Source organism: Atractosteus spatula, chromosome 8, assembly GCF_055471065.1.
Source record: "Atractosteus spatula isolate fAtrSpa1 chromosome 8, fAtrSpa1.hap1, whole genome shotgun sequence".
NCBI classification, from domain to species: Eukaryota; Metazoa; Chordata; class Actinopteri; order Semionotiformes; family Lepisosteidae; genus Atractosteus; species Atractosteus spatula.
The window spans coordinates 53,132,126-53,149,625 of NC_142713.1; the positions used below are offsets into that span (position 1 = coordinate 53,132,126).

General features: G+C 39.0%; 1 protein-coding gene across 1 annotated transcript in view; it reads right to left on the reverse strand.

Moving 5' to 3' along the window:
- The window catches only part of pclob (piccolo presynaptic cytomatrix protein b), an 83,004-nt gene that overhangs the window by 8,612 nt on the left and 56,892 nt on the right, over positions 1 to 17,500 (reverse strand). The window contains exons 18-24 of the mRNA XM_088922621.1: positions 16,028 to 16,099; positions 13,538 to 13,718; positions 12,558 to 12,752; positions 10,918 to 11,139; positions 8,760 to 8,895; positions 7,072 to 7,110; positions 6,082 to 6,167 (exon numbers count right to left, since the gene is read on the reverse strand). Of these exons, the coding sequence (XP_088778747.1) occupies positions 6,082 to 6,167; positions 7,072 to 7,110; positions 8,760 to 8,895; positions 10,918 to 11,139; positions 12,558 to 12,752; positions 13,538 to 13,718; positions 16,028 to 16,099 (931 nt within the window). The remainder of the gene's footprint in view (positions 1 to 6,081; positions 6,168 to 7,071; positions 7,111 to 8,759; positions 8,896 to 10,917; positions 11,140 to 12,557; positions 12,753 to 13,537; positions 13,719 to 16,027; positions 16,100 to 17,500) is intronic.

Below are 17,500 nucleotides of genomic sequence, written 5' to 3' on the forward strand. Positions count from 1 at the left end.
TCTCCATACAATGGTCTATAGACTTTATTCTGCTATAAAAATGAAAAGCTGTTCTGGACTTGAGAAAAGTTAGTAACAGAATACATAAATAGCAACTGAGAGAAAATTTGCTCCTAAAAATGCAAACTACTGCATTTTGGAAATAAAAAATGTAATGCCCAGCACTCCTCTTGTAATTCAAAAAACAAGAATGCTGTTCATACATATATTAATAATGGGAAACTTTTATAAAAAGAAATCTGACTCACCAGGTACAGAAACAGAAATCAACCTGTCTAACCAGGGAAAGAGATCGTTGTGAGATCGTTTGAATAAAGGCTGTGTCTAAATTAATCTTGATGGCAAATATAACACACAACACAAACCGTGCTGATGCAATATTTCAGATATGGAACCATTCTGGACATATTTGTACCACATTCTCAAGCACTTCTAGAGCCTCACTGGATGCAGAAAAACACTGCTTTTAAGATCCCACAAGTTCAGAAACACCCAAGTGAATTATGCAAAACATATTTTTATACAAACCCAGGATGAGTTTTGCAAAAACCATTTAAATACACAGAGTTTCTAATTCGGTGCTATAATTGCGACATTAAAAGCTCCATTGTGACTTGTAGAAAAATCACACAAAAATATTTTAGAGCTTGGAAGGAAAATTGCAGCAGAATTACGGCACTGAATACAACATAATGTAACAATGTTTTTTGAGCATATGGAAAAAAAGCTCATCTGTAAATTAAATTTCAAGGGTTTAAAAATCGTATTCTGAGCAGAGAACAGCATAACTCAAAATCTCATTTACACTGTTCAATCCTCTCAAAGCCAAAGCTCCTGTGTCAACATGGTGAAAACAGCTGTCGCTCACATATGACTCATCAAGTTTTTGTGCTGACAGCAATTAACAGACTTCACTGCAAAGAAACACAACATTTTTCAAATAAATATGCCATTTCAATAAAGTACCAGAAAACGGACGAGAAATGAAGGCTTTTAGAATCTGTATAATTGCCAGAACTTTCACATTGAATGTACTGTACAGTATGAAGAAATGGAAGAAACGTCAATGAAAAATGTTCATCCCATGCACAAAATGATTGGCTCTGAAAAAAAAATATCCTTTATGAATCAAAATATACTCTTTGAAGAATCAACACATTCTTTGAGAAAAATAAGAACTGTAAGGTTTGGTTCAGAGTAAAGTAGCGTTTTGTTTCTCGTTAGACAACAGGGCTTGCCTGAAATCCACCCATCCATCCATTTTCTAACCACTCTACCCAGAGGCTCGAGGGGGAGCTGGAGCCTATCTCAGCAAGCAACGGGCACAAGGTAGGATACTCCCTGGATGGGACGCCAGTCCATCACAGGGCACACACAGACACAAGCGCGCACACATACTCACACCAGGGCCATTTTTCCCAGAAGCAAGTTAATCTACCAGTATGTCTTTGGACTGTGGGAGAAAACCAGAGCACCAGGAAAAATCCCACACAAACATGGGGATTGGGGATAACATACAAACTCCACACAGATAGTACTTCAGGAATTGAACCCAGAGTTGTGAGACAGAAATGCTAACCACTGCATCACCCTCATTCTCATTTTTTTACTAAGAAAAGAAGTCCCGCAACGAAGAGATCAACTTTAAACTGGTTTCACTCCCTGAGAAAAGTGATGATTTACACTTACATTCTAGCCAATGAATGACTTCAGAACAATGTGCTGTATTGCACTTATGGGGAACAGAGACAACCTGTCCAAACTGTCTATTAAAAAAATTCTGAAAGTATATCCAACCAACACTAATACCAGCACTTACTTCACTAGTCAAGCGATAGTTAAGAAGCAGTAGACACATAATTTGAGTTAGACTGGTTTGTCGCCTGTCTGAGCAAAAGACAAACCAGATAGAGGTCTGATGATGGAGGAAAACGGTTGAGGGAGGGGTGTGAACAGGTAATGTTCGAGAGGGGGTGCACTACAAATCCTGATGCTCACACAGAGGTGAGCAGAACTGGGTGGGATTAGGGCTTCACCTCTCCACAGACGTTCCTTTAAAACTCCATTAAAACACAAACCTTCCATCACAAAAAATAACATACTTGAATAGAGCATCATGTACTCTAAATAAAGACCCCTTTACCCACTAGCTACAAGCATAGCTAAAAAATGCAACAAATGTAAATATCACTCCACCATCAGAACAAAAACTCTAATTCCTTGTAGCAATCATTGCCATTCAGAGCCTATCCCTAGAAAACAGGGTGAAAAACAGGAATACCAAGTAGAAGGGGCATTAGTCCTGTCCAAAGCATTCATACTCACAGGGAGAATTTATACAAGTAAGGACTTGTTCAAAGGATGCAGAAAGTTATGAATCTGCAGCATTCACCACCATTCCATCATACTGCCAGTACATCTACACATACATCTGCATCCAGAAAAGAGCGGTTAATTTGTCACGAAAAAGTAGAAAGATATCACAAAGGTTCAGATGTGGAAACTTCTTCAGAAACTGTAGGACTTAAGAAGCCTCACAACTGTTTTTCTAACAAACTCTCTTTCAGATGAGAAATTATTTAAGGCTTTAATGAGACTATTTAGTGTTTGTCACACAATGGCCTGAGGAAGGCCAAAGTAGGTCCCTTTTATAACAGAATGGCTCTGCCGCAAAAGCACTCAAGTAAAATAAGTGCAGTTTATTTACAGTGCTCCCAGTCCCCCACACCAGAAAACAAAACCCCAAAATAGAAACAAAACTAATTCTTCAGACAAAGATAAATCCTCCTTTTTCTTATTGCTTTCTTACTGTTTTCAGTCACACTACCCAACATATCAACCACCTACAACCAACTCCCTCTTAGGCTGAGGAGCCAGCTTAAATAGCCTGTAAGCCCCTCCTCCTCTGGAACAAGCCATTTCTCCAATTCAATGCATGTGGGTTTTCCCATCTCCTTAAATAACCTTTGAGAACTGGGGTTAGGTTTGGCCTTCTGAGGCCACCATAGGCTGACCCACCCTGGAAGTACTGACACCAAACAAACAGTGAGTATCCTCCATTTTGAGAGTGCTCTCCATTCACACTACAATACTCACTCTTACCTGTCTTCAAGTATGTGTTTTTTGTATGTGACTGTATATGAAATTAAGTATGCGTTTATGTACGTGAATGTATATGAAATTAAGTAATAGCAGTTACTAGTCAAGCCCTGAGTGTGCACCCTCAGTAACTTATCTAGCAACTGCTCAATGGAAGGTGTATGAATATTGTATTTCCCGTGCTATCTGTACCTTCTGACAGGCTCCTCTGTCACAGTGTTAATTTCATATTTCATTCCTGAAAACATACACGTTATTTAAGGTCAATAGAATAAAAAGCACGAGTAATCAATATAGGTTAGAACTGAACCTTAAAACTTGTAGCCAGTCTATTTCATTTACACTGCTAATCATCTTTTTTTGCTGTCTTATATTCCATGCTCCACAATATTTTTTGAAGTTCGTCAGAAAACAATCCGGTGGTGTGTTTCTTGAGCCCAGTCTAAGCATCATTACACGCAATTGTTCATGCTATCTTTCTAGATGAAGTGCCAGGCCCATGACAGAGCATTTTTACTTAGATCCAATTACTCCTCTTCCGCTCATCTCAGAGATTAGAGATACTGCAGTGATTTCAATTTGCACGGCAAGAGCTGTCTGTTCCCATCACTGACAGAAAGTGTTCTTGTCACGACAGTCTCTGAAGGCACTTTTACACTACGTTCACTGGAGGCAAATAAGAGGATGGTCCTTTTTAGTCTCACCATTATCAATTTCATGAAATGGGGAAAAACATTTAAACCTCCATGTGTGAGCATACACATTTTAACCTGCTAGGATTATACCCATTAACTGATTGTAAAGAACTGATTACACTTTCACAGGGAACTACTGTATGTGGTACCCTCTACATGAAATTGAGTGCCATAGAGCAATATTTAAATAATGAAATTATTTTTCATTAATTAAAAACAGTACTATTGTGTATTGTGCCTATTTTACTCTCTACTGTGTGTCCTGTATTTTCCTTGTCAAGTATTTACTGTAATACACTGTTTGATACTATGCTGAGATATATTAAAATATAACTAATGCTATAGCTTCAAATACAGTACATACTGGACACTGTACAGTATGTGTGTGTATATACAGTATACACAGTGTGAACAGAGAAACTGTAAACTGTTATTTTCTGTGAATTGTTAGACAGGAAAGCAATTTTGCTTCTATCCACATTTAGATGAAATGTTTTGATCAATGTTTTCAACATCTTTCCTTAATTAGTCTGGTATTTTTTTTCAGTACAAAGGGTATTTTGTCATTGACAGATTCTGCAGATTATTATTCCCCGGACAGCTGATATGGTTAAGGTCTGGGCATGAAATTCAAATCGATCGGTGAATATTGCAGTGTTCCCATGACAAATCAAACTCAGCATGAATTAATAGCGAACAAGTATTTTTCATTTTCAGTGATTATTTATTATTCTTAAAACATATATGGATTATTGAAAGTGCTTTGATGTAAAAGTGCTTTTAAGTGAAAAAATCTGTATCTATTTTAATTATTAATTTAAGTCTGTTTTTCTTTGTAAATGTAGTACACTGTACAGATCTTGTAAGTTGTAAAGTACATTTTTTGGGTGGCAGTGCAGTGGCTAAGGATCTGCGCCTGTGGCTGGAAGGTTGCCGGTTTGTATCCCGCGGCCGGCAGAGGAATCCTACTCTGTTGGGCCCCTGGGCAAGGGGCGCTGTATAAATGCCTGACCCTGTGCTCTGACCCCAAGCCTCTCTCCCTGTCTGTGTGTCTCATGGAGAGCAAGCTGGGGTATGTGAAAAAAGACAAATTGCTAATACAAGAAATTGTATATGGCCAAGAAAGTGATCTTATCTATCTAATAGTCACCAAATGTCATCTGCTCTTAGAAGTATTCAGCGGTTCATCATTAAGACATCATTCAGACAAGTTTGTGGTTTGTATTAAAATCAAACAATTTTATTTTTAAGCTTAGCTATACAAATAGCAGAAAAAACGATATTGCAGTTTGATCTATGTTCATTTCAGGCAGCCAGGAAACTCTGCCCACTGTAACAAGCAAGTGTATATATCAGAACAGGCAGCTGGCCAGAGCTATTTGTGTGACTGTGATCTGCATACAAATCTTTTAATTTAGTATTTTTTCCATTACAAACTGGAGGATATTACAGTAAATACTGTACATATAGAATACTGTACTGGAAGGGACACCTGTCCAGTCCAAAGCATTCATACTCACAGGGACAATTTAACATGCAAGCTCCACACTACAGTATAGATTACTACAGTTCTGCGTCTTAACTTATGGATGGATCTTTTTACTTCGGCTGAGGCACTAAAATAAAGAGCACAAACCCTTATGGAAGCTGTCACCTTAAAGAACGTATTGCAAGACAATATAATTTAAACATACCATACAGTATTTGTACTGTGTGATATAAATCATGGAAACATTACATACAGTATGTGAAATGCATCATAAACAAAATCTACCACTGTACTGTATTTCGAAGCCGACTGAGAAGGATGTTTCTTAAAATATGAAGCAAAATAAAACATTCTTTGAAATGAGAATCTTGGGATTTACTGTCAGTAGCAGGGATCAATACATTCTTGAAACTTTCAGGCAGATTAATCTGGCTCATTAAGTGTGCCATTAAATTACTTGGGCAAATGATGCAAAATGTTACCAATTAAAAAAAAACCCAACTCATATTGACATTATTATACAATATGTGTCCATGTTTTAACCCCATCATATGAGTTCTGGTTTTCAGGAATTTATTCTTAAGTAGCTCTCTCAATACAGAAAATAAGGTAACATTGCATAGTACATTTAATGCTTTTTAACCATTGAAATGCATAAATTCTTCTTAAAGTCTTGTTCTTGACATTCATTTTTAAGATCCCTTTACTCCCTTGAGTGAGATGAATTCCAACCAAATGCTCCGCAACTTTGTCATCCTCAGACCTGCAGAAAGCAGTGGTTTCATCACTGGGTCTTACCTTCTGCATCTCCTAGGCCCAGTGGTGTCTGCTTTAGTGGGTCCTGACCCCTGGTTTTGTCCATGCCATTTGGAATAGCCTTTCCCCTTTAGGAAAAAAAAAAGAACAATGTCGTCTGAGTAGTCTTATCATTGACGTTTAAGTAGGTAGCTGCATCAGCATGGGGAGGCTGCAAAGGAACAAGTAAAGGTTTATTCCATGCTGAAAAGAGAAGGGATACAAAGTTCAGCTGAGGGGCCTTCTTCAGGTGGAAAAGAAAAACACTTCTTCAGGTAACAAGAAAAGAGTCACAACGTCTGTTGTCTTTTCAGTATGAAATAAACTTTCACTTGTTCCTAGTATTATCAATGTCAGCTTCAAACATCTGTAGTCTTTTAAGTGTTGTGAGAGGGTGGTAGGTGGAGACGAGGTAGATGATCTTTTGTCAGCCACATTCCCCAGAGATCTTTGCTGAACTCGGCCGCCTGAGCATCTGATAGAAGAGCACTGGTTGGGTTGCAATTAAAACCCAGGCAGCAGAGGCTTCTTGATTTGGTTAGCATCTGCTGTTTAAAGAAGACAAATCCCCTGTTACACACCTCCACCAGAGGAAATGAAGGAAGCAAGTGTTCAGCCGAGTTACAGACTGTGGGACCTGTAAGTTTTGTTGTGGGAACTTGTGAGTTTTGGAAGAGTGCTTTTTTAAGAGTATCGATTTGGACTTTTAAAGGTGGCAAGCGATTTAGTTTCCTGACTTTGGAGAAGAGGGCTTTAGAAGCAGTCCAGTTACAATCTCATAAAGACCAGGATTTCGTTTTGCATATTGAATATCCTTTACTTGCATTATAAATAAAGCAGTGTTATTCCTGTATGGTTTGTGTATCTGCTTTCCAAGACACACACTGTATTAGGGCACCCTGCACACAGGAGCGTTGCATATGGTGGAGGATGCAGGCACGCCATTCCCAATTACTCTCCGGATAATGTGTTTCAGACAAGAAATCCACCTACCATTCTTGTGTGTAGGAGTGTGATGTTTGTTCTTCATGCCTAAACACAATGAACATATTAATGTTTACACTGTAATAGCTAAAAGACAGGCTGTATCAGGGGAAAACAGTCGATGCGTGTGCTATCATTAAGATCATAAAGAATTTCATTTAATAAAAAGAAACAAAACTGTAAAAATAAGAGTTTGAATTCCCACAGGTAATCAGATAAGGAACAATTATTTTCTAAAATGGCAGCATTGATTTTTGTGTCTGCAATTGTGAGGGATGTAAATAATTTATGATCCCCCACAGAATGTTATTTCAATGCCTATAACAGTGAGCTCTGGTCGGGACTGTGTTGGACAATCTAAAGGGGTAATAATACACTGTTATAAACACTGATCAGTTGGAATCTAATTGCATGCCAGCAACACCCATAGAAAAAATAACATTCCAGTTAACCTGCTGTGAGCTTTCATTCCAAGGGAATACTGATTTGCTTAGAAAATGAGCAGCACAGGATTACCCTCCCTTTAAATAAATGGGAAATTCTGGTCATAGTGTTATGTCCTCACAGTGAAAAAAAAATTGTCATGCTGGTTTACTCCCACTTGAGACCAATGTGGTCGTACAAGAGGATTAAGTGTGTTTTGTTCTAACACCATTAAAATGAAACGAAAGTTGGCCACCCTGTGCATGTTCTAAAAAGCCTCCAAGTACTGTAGGATGACTGCCAAATAATGTGATTTCATTGTTCAATTTATTATGTTAATCATCTTATCAAGCATATTTGCATGTTTGGACATATTTCAAGGTTTACATTTATAATTAATAAACCTACAAGAAAGCGTATTTAAATTTCTTTTGGGGAATTTGTATGCAGCACAAACTCCATTCAATACTTTGCTTAATAAGAATTGAGCCTTTGGGAGACGGCTAAAATTGGACAATTTAAAATAATGTGAGGAAGTATAGTTTTAATGCAGTCTGCCACACATGTTGATAGGACATGGCTATGGTCTCCCATGTTCATCGGCAGCTCTGTAATTTAGTCTGCCAGATACAACCAGGATAATACTTCAATGATTGTGATCTGCCAGCCACAATTCTTTATTTTCCCATTGATGTTACTGTTGCAAGCCCCTGGTCTTCAAATGAATACTTACATTACTAATCTGATCTCACGGGTGCTTAAAGCGTAAAACAAGCTTAATGTTTAGTTTACTGTAGGTGTCTTGCTTGAGAAGAATCTGTCACAAACTAATACCGTGAAAATTAGAGGATTGACACGATAGTTGTTTTTCTGATCTTGATATCAAAACCTTCACTAGAGAATATGACACATTTCTATGTATACAGATCCGGAGTACCAGTGTGTCTGCAGGTTTTCATCCCAACACTTAACAGCTTAAATCAGTTCATTGCTGGCGTCTTGGGATGCCAGTATTTAACAGTTTATTCCAGCTCTTCAGGTGGTTGGTGCTTTGAAATGAGCTTGAGGACATATTGGCGACTACGCCTGGTATAGGCATTTAAAGAATTTAATGGCGGTAATTTCACCATTTAGAACCGCTGCTAACTCCTATTAACACTGCCAATGTTAAAAAAATTATTTTTAATTAAATGAAATCTCTGCAAGCCTTTGTCAATGTCAATATGCTTTCCAAAGAGCAAGAAATAAATAAAAAAAATGCATGGTATACTTACATTCGGGGAACAGGGAAGATATTGTTTTCTCCCACTGTGGTGCTGCCTTCACTGTCTACACTGTATCCACTGCCAAAACTGCTCATGGACGAGGCAGTCGATGCAGCAGATTCTGTAACTCTGTGGCCGGACCTTGCTGTACAAAGAACGAACAGCACTATAAAGCGAGAGAATTCAATCTCTACAATGTCTGCTACTGCACTGCAAAGGACCCCACACTGTCCAGGTAGTTCAGAATACAATACAAGCCGCATACAGTAGTTGAGACAGCTTTAAATTATAGAAGTTGAGATCCTTCCTCCATCACATTGAATATACTAGGAGCAAAGGCCTTCATTATGTTCAGATACTTTATACTGTATGTTCACAGTCTTCACTTCACGTACAGTATACTGAGATTGATATTTTCACAATTCTCAGCAGGTTTTCCTTTTTAAAGACACCTGATTTCAGTCCTTTCTCTTTCACTGCACAGCAAAAAGTAAATGTTTTTGTTCCTCTGTAAGCAAAATACTGTATAATGTATTTTAAACAAAGTGTACGTATGACAGTCTTTCATTTAAAAACCAACAAGGCTGAAAACAATATTTACTCAAATAAGTTTAGCTGTCTGCTTCTCAGTAAATTAGGTATAATAAAATAATAAAAATGGTACATTGTAATGTATCTCTTTGCATAGGAGCACATTGACACATAAATGCAAATATAGGCATCAGCAATAGCTAACAATACTTGCACACTCACATCCACAAAAGTTTAAGCTTTTTATGAGAATTTACAGGTACTCAGATGTACTATTTCTTCAACATACAGGTCAGACGAGGACACAAGCACGTTTACACATTGATAAAACCAATCATAAAAGCATAATCACATGCTCATATGTACGCACAGAGCCACACTAAAGTGTTAAAGCAAATTCAATTACACATTTAATTACATGTATATAAACACAAATTTATATGAGAAGAACAATTATTTTTTACATGAATAGCAAGACTTTCTTGTGTAAATGATGAATAACAGAAAGTTTTTAGTATTTTATGTAAACGTTTTTTGGGGTGTAGCATTACATATTACCCTTTAGAAAGTGACTTTAAAACATTTTAAAATGATTAAAAATTTAAATTATTTTAAATTTGTTTTTATTTTTCTTCATAGCATGACACTACCTTAAAATGCCCTTAAAATGCAATACTGTATTTTGGTTCATACAGTGGTTGGACACAGACTTTATACAACTTCTACGCACCTATTGCTACATTTTCAAAAATTGTGCAGGTACAGTATTTGCATCTACTTATCCCTGAAATATAATTGTATGATAAAACATGCTGTAGATGTTTCTGCATAATTGTGATTATCTTTGAATCTGGGTATAAAATAAATCTAGACTAATGAAATATGATATGAAATGTTTGGCTTGTTATGAAACCATTTAGAATAATTCATTTATAATGCAAACCTTCCCAAAGGCCATATTAAGTAATTTCTCAAGTTTTTGAACAGTTTACTAATACGATTTTCTGAAACATGGGGATCATTGTTTTGTAATACCAGAATAAATACATTTACAAACTTGCAAATCCATGCTCTTGGATGCAGAGACAAACCTTTATCTTAATTATATAAGAACAAAAATTTATCTAAATCCCAGAACAATTGCACAAATTCATACATGTCATTTTTCTGTAGTGTGCAAATGTTGCTGTTATTAAGATAAAAATAAGATCACTTTATTGGCCATATACCATTTCTTGTATGAGGAATTTGTCTTTTCGCATACCCCAGCTTGCTCTCCATGAGACACACAGACAGGGAGAGAAGCTGGGGATCAGAGCTCAGGGTCAGCCATTGTACAGTGCCCCTGGAGCAGCTGGGGTTAAGGGCCTTGCTCAGGAGCCCAATGGAGTAGGATTCGGGATTTGAACCGGCAACCTTCCAGCCACAGGCACAGATCCTTAGCCACAGAGCCACTGCTCTGCCCTATTAAGGGCCGACATTCATTGCTTTGGTATTAGCAAACTGTCCACAGCCTTTAAGAAGTGCATCAGAGCACGAATTATTCAGGAAACACAGTAGATATGTCTCAGTATATACTGTATATACTGTACGTTAACCCCTCATGTTTCAGTGAGACCAGAAGTGCACTTCTCACCTTCAGTCTTGGGTGTTCCTTCAGACATCACTTTCCTGATGGCGAGCTGACTTGTATCTTTGCTCTCATTGGCTGGTGAAGGCAGATTGTCAGACTGAGTTCTTTGAATTGGGAGGACTCCTGTTATGCTGTGTCTGTGCTGCTTCTTGGCATGACTTGCCAGACCGCTTTTATGAACTGCTGCGGCACGCGTGGGTGAAATGGAAACCCAGAGTATGTATCCTCACATGGCACCAGCTTATGCGTTACACATGCAGACACAAGTGTTTTTGTATTCCTTGCAATTGCGTGAATTTAATTCCGTAGTGTTCCGGACACCAGAAAAGACATCACATGCACAGCATCAAAAGGGTCGAGCTTTTTAAAACTGGCTGTTTGTACTATGTTACATATTCTGAACTTCCAACTTGTACTGACTACCCAAAGAGTTTTTAAGGGCAGAGATGTGGGGTATTTTGGAGGCTCTCACTGGACATACTGTAGCAGAACGACTATGAGCAGTGCATCTAAATGCCCACATCTTCCTATGAAAGTGCAATCCCAGCCTTGGTTTCTAATTTTAGGGGTGGGAAGACAGACAAGGTTTTCTTAGAAACAAAGCACAGAGACAGTGCACTTCATAGCTCGATACTTATTGATTTTTTTCTGCTCTCCGGAAAGGACCCTTACTGTTCACCTCCCTGCTCGTCTTTGTACACTGATGCATATAGCTTCACTTAAGCTGTATATGTTGTTTAGTCTATATATCTGCAAATGTGCTTATTTCCATCATATGGGCTTAATATATTTGTTATTTTATTTTTTAAGGAGAGGTACACTCTGGACTAAATAATTATTGCTCCCTGACTAACAGTCATTAGTGTATTAGGGAGTACTACATTCCCTAGATATTGTTTACTTGACCTAATCTTGCTCTATTTTTTAGTTATTTATAGGAAGAAGAACTTTATGTGCCTTAGTTTATTTGATGCGTAAACTGTGTCAGGTTCCAAGATATTAAGAGATATAAAAAAGACTGCTTTACCTGTGCTATTGTTTAAGATACCATTTTAAACTTTATTGATAGTTAGCGTATACATAGAAAACTCTGTATAAATTCTGCTTTAAGGACTAAGTCTATAGTTCTATAGAGAAACGTAAATTTTATAACGAAAATTGTGACAGTAAAACAAATGTATCGCTTGTGAAGCAAAAAAATACAATTCTGTTTCTGTACATCTGTTTAAGGTTCATTTTCGATTTAGTCTTTAACACAAGCTGACTTTTACTGTGAGGGCGTGTGAGGAAAGCTTGTGCTTTCTCATTCACGGAAGGCTTTGTGTTTCCATTCTCACACCTATGAGGTGGCATCAAATGGCAGCTTGAGGCGATGGCGTTTAGCAATGGTACTCTTTAAACAGCCAGTTTCACTCCCCTTTTCAGAAACAAAAAGGGTCATAAACTTTCCAAAGTGAACTCGGTGAAGTCATTTCACGACACACAGAGAGGTACATACAGAACACTTGTGAGCAGACTTGTGTTTACAGGAAGTAGAGAGGCAAAAAACAAAGGAGGAGGGGGGCGGGGAGGAGGGGACGAACAAAGGTAGCAACAGATGATAGTTAAGCTGCCATGCTGAGGAAGTTATTTGCGCCGTTTACTTGGTTGAAGGCGGAGCTGCTGCACAGCTGCTTCAGCCGCCGCTATGGCAGCTCCGGCATCTTCGAGGTGCGTCTGAGTTACACTGGTTTTGCTTTGACTGCGAGACGGTCCGTGAGAGCGCAGGTGTCCCTCGGAGGAGGACTTGGAACTGCCGGGGCTACTGTGAGATTTCTCAATAGTGGGCACCTGCATGTCTAAAACAACAGGTCCATGATTCGCTTCACACAGAAAGAACACCGCAAGACCGCGCCGTTTTCCTCAGTTCTTGCCGCTTCGATCCCTCTTCTGCGGGGCCTCGGCCCGCTCACGTGTCTTCAAGAGTGTCGCCACGGCAAGTTGCAATTTTCTGGGTCGCTAGTTGCCATAGCAAGGCTTACTTAGAAAAAAAAGGGTCTGACAGCAGACTGAAAACTACTTGCATTTAAAAATAGAAAATAAAAACAAATTCAGGACAGCTCCTTGGTGATAACATATATGCCTTCGAACAGATGCTCCTACATCTTACATTGGTTAATTAAGGGTTCAGAATGCATCTTAATTTTTTGTTTTTCACTTAGTAGGCTATTTTTAATCTTCACCTCATTTACAGTACTTATATCGATTGTTTTCATCTTTTGTGTACTATGCAGTAAAATTTGAACTATAGTCTAAACTCAACTCTCTTTGACTCTCTAAATTGCCTTGAGCTGTGAAAAATAAAAGCAACGCATGGCCTCTGAGACACATGCACCCTGGCCAGAACACCGGCAACTGAGACAGGAGTCACCAGTGGAGGATCCCCTGAGCCACCCTACCACACCTAATTCATTACTGTACTGTAAGTGCTGGGCCGGTTTGGCGCCGATCCTGACCATATTCATTGCGAATCAACGCCACATCCAGGGTCAACATAAGGGGTGTCGTACCCTCCAGGCAGAGTGTACAGTGAATATGCAATATGTTCACTTTAAAGCTTGGTGAAAATGTAGGTTCTCCATACCCTTGGAAGGATCTGGGAATATTCCGTGACTTCTGCTTTTGATCACCGATGGCTTTGGCGAAGCCTGGTTGCTCTGCCCCGAATGAGACCTCCCGTGATCGATACTCTCGCTCTCTTCCTTCAGGGGATACCACTTTGGTGTGTTGTCAAGGTTGGAGGTGTTAGATAAGTCAATCAGCACCTGGAAATGACATACTGAAAATTAGATACACATTAGATAAATAAAAGACCAACCTTAGCCAATTCTATCTGAGGATGGAGGTTTGCTCAATGAGGAAATTTGCCATGACTCACTCTGACTGTGTGGGTTGGTGAACCTGGTAGGAATCAATCCTTGTACCTTTGTGTTACTACAAGCACCCTACAAAACTCTACCAAGTGAGCCATCTGGATGTTATACAGTACATGCATATCTTCACCAAGTGTTCTGCAAAATGTACTGCAGCAATACCTTCAAATGGAAAAATAACTCTCCCACTATTATACCTTTTTTGTGAGACCCACAGGCCATAAAATACATATTAATTAAGATATAACATCAAAAGTATAATCGAAAAAATACAGATTCGTTAAAGTAACACAGTAGATATTCGCCCTCTAGGACCTCTTTGAATTTGGAGTACAAAACTAAATTACCCCACCCCAGCATTATTGTTATCCTTTTAACAATCCGTGCTTCTGATGTTCCATGTACTCTCTTCGTTCTTTCTCTCTGCTTTGGCCCAGACCCACTTTTTTATCAAAAGAGACCTCTTCCTTCTACCAAAAGAAAATCCACATTGGGTTTCAAATTTAGGATTGGTGTGTGGATCAAAAAGTTGTTTTGAACAAGAAATGTTCAAAACAGACATTCAGTACTAAATACTTAATTCTAAAGTGTGGTTGCTGGCCTACCACTTACAGTATGCTAAAACATACAGGGAGTTGAAAAGAGAGCAGACATACACTAAATATGCAATATTATGCAATATACTGTATACAACCACAAAGGAGAACTGGTACTAGATGTTTATGTGAGATGTTTAGATTATTAATACTCTGGAAATTGTTGTTGTGTGAATAGAGGAGTTAGACTGAAATGGTATGTACAGTAAATATTTCTCTGAGTGCCTTAAATGTTATCTTCTAAATCAGCTTCATTTCAGTGGATTTGTCTTGTTTCAACTTTCTGAGTTTTAAGCAGCAGAGGAGATTATTGTACATGACTCAGAGCTCTGACTTGGAGTTCCTGTTGTCGCCTCCCCTCCCTTTTTGTTTTGTTGTTTTCCTCATCTATTTTTTAATTTAATTTTCACTTGTGATCTATCTGAGGTGGCAGGGACACGGAAAAATCTGGACTCATTTCCCATTTCTTCCTCCACTAGGAAGAAGCTACGAGGTTTGATTCTCTGGAACTGGCAGCAATGGCTACTCAGCAGTCACAGGTTGTGAAATTAAGATTTGAATTTGACCTTGCAGCGCCGATGAGTTCTAGTTTCCTGCAATGGCTGAGACCGTAAGTGCTCAGATATCAGTCATTCAGCAATCTTCAGGCTGGGTTCTCTCTTGTGGGAAACAGCAGAAACAAACATGCCAAATACTCACAGCGGGAAGTTGGACATTCTCAAAAGCCACTTGGTTGAGCTCAAAGTTTGCTCGCAACACAATAATGTTCGCGTAGTGTACTTGGCAGAGGAAACTGAATGTCATGATCTGGTCAGATTCCTGAAAATCCTAGTCCCCATGTGTTTCCCATATCTACCACTTCTGAGACCTCTGTGCTGAAAGAGTACACAGGACATCTGTTCTTCTGAGGCTCTATCTGACTTCTCTGGGATGCAGTGTGGTATGACAGCTTCAGAAAAAGAAGAAACCCTGTCGACACCCACAAGAGGTTGTCAATGCTGTCTGCAGTTCTAGGCTGTTTAACTATTCACTAGGAATTCTAAGTAAGAGCTGACAAACATGGAAACAAGGAAAGCTCCTGAGGATTTCCATCCACACTCCCTCGTATTCCTGCTTTGCAGGGGTGTATAAAAAAACACCACCGGGAGGGGAGATGGAATTAGACTCAACAAAGCGAAGTTTCATGAGCAAATCAACCAGCACCGGGGCAAGAGCAAGAATCTCACCACCAACATGCTCTAGAAGTGAAAAACATTCATTCGGCCAACCAGTTTTATCTGCACTCTTCGTCAGAAAGAGATGTTGACTCCACAACTCCAGACTTCCCTGAGCCATTACTCAAATGGCTCCAACCTATCATACTTGGTACCACAATAAGAGCAGCAAGCCCTGGTGGGTAAAATGGCACACCCTGATGGGGAAATGTGGCAGACACAGTGAAAGTCCTAGTCCAGAGTGTTACCACTCAAGAAGAAAGCTATTGTACAATGATCAATTAAGGGCTACTATCATTGTGGTCTAATTTTAATAGTGGAAAAAAAAACTCACAAAAAAGCATTTTAGCAGCATAAATTACATATTCTTTTATGATAAACTGCAACTTACTTCTCCGAGAAAGTCGTTAGAAGAGAATCTGTCGTAATCCCAAACAGTCAGTTCCAGGGTCTTCTTTTTCAGCTAGGGAAGAACAGGCACATAAATTAATTAATAATTGCTCACACTTATATAGCCCTTTTCTGGACACTCCACTCAAAGCGCTTTACAGGTAATGGGGGCTCCCCTCCACCACCAATGTGCAGCCCCACCTGGATGATGTGATGGTAGCCATAGTGCGCCAGTACACTCCCCACACACCAGCTATCATGTAAGGAGGAGAACAGAGTGATGAAGCCAATTCATAGATAAGGATTATTAAGAGGCTATGATTGGTAAGGGCCAGTGGGAAATATTGCCAGGACACCGGGGTTACACCCATACTCTTTTTGAGAAATGCCCAGGGATTTTTAATGACCATAGAGCGTCAGGACCTCGTTTTTACGTCTCATCCGAAGGATGGCACCTGTTTACGGTATAGTGTCCCCGTCACTATACTGGGGCATTAGGACCCACTCTGACTGCAGGGTGAGCGCCCCCTGCTGGCCCCACTGACACCTTTTCCAGCAGCAACCTTAGCTTTCCCAGGAGTCTCCCATCCAGGTACTGACCAGGCTCACACCTGCTGAGCTTCAGTGGGCTGCCAGGTGTGAGTTGCAGGGTGATATGGCTAAATGACAGAATGGGTGGGAGAGCAACTTTCGGCACTTTCACTTTACTGTTCATTATATTGTAACATTTCAGAAAAATCCTTAGAGATATCCAAGAAGCTGATGGGTTTCCTAACATTGCCAAAGTTCTATCATAAACAGAAGATGGGAAACCAGAGAACAGGGGGGATAAATTGCCTTGGCCCTCCCATGTGCAAACTGAGTCAAAATTGATAAAGAATTATATTTCTGTTGTCCCTAATTATCCAATAAATTTATTTCCTACTTGCTTAATTGGCTTTTCTCTGGATTTACAGTATATGGTCATATCTAGACAGTTATCTCAGTATATACTGTATTCTTCAGGGGAAAGATATGTTCTAAAAGGACTGAATAAAAGGAACAACCTACAGTATAGTTGGGATGCTTCTCAACACATTGCAGTCCTTGCAGTGCTTTTTCCTTTGACATTTATGACAAAAGTTAGTTAAAATGACAAAAAGTAACCTAAGCAAAAGCAATAACACATCAGATAACGCAGCTATTCTGGTAGTAAGCACAGTAACAAACCAAAGACATAATATTATCCATTTTTTTATGGATACAATTTGTGTTGACTATTACAATTAATAAAAGCAATAAACTTCATTAAACATAGTACCTTTAAAAGTAATCTCAAAGAGCTCTCTACATTGTAAAATGTGCAGAACACAGAATAAAATTAAAGTTGTAGTCTTTCTAGTTACACAGTTAAATAATGGCTAAATAATACCAAATCAAGCTAAATCACAATCAGTGTTAAAATACAGTGTTTCAATTGATCAGAAAAACAGCC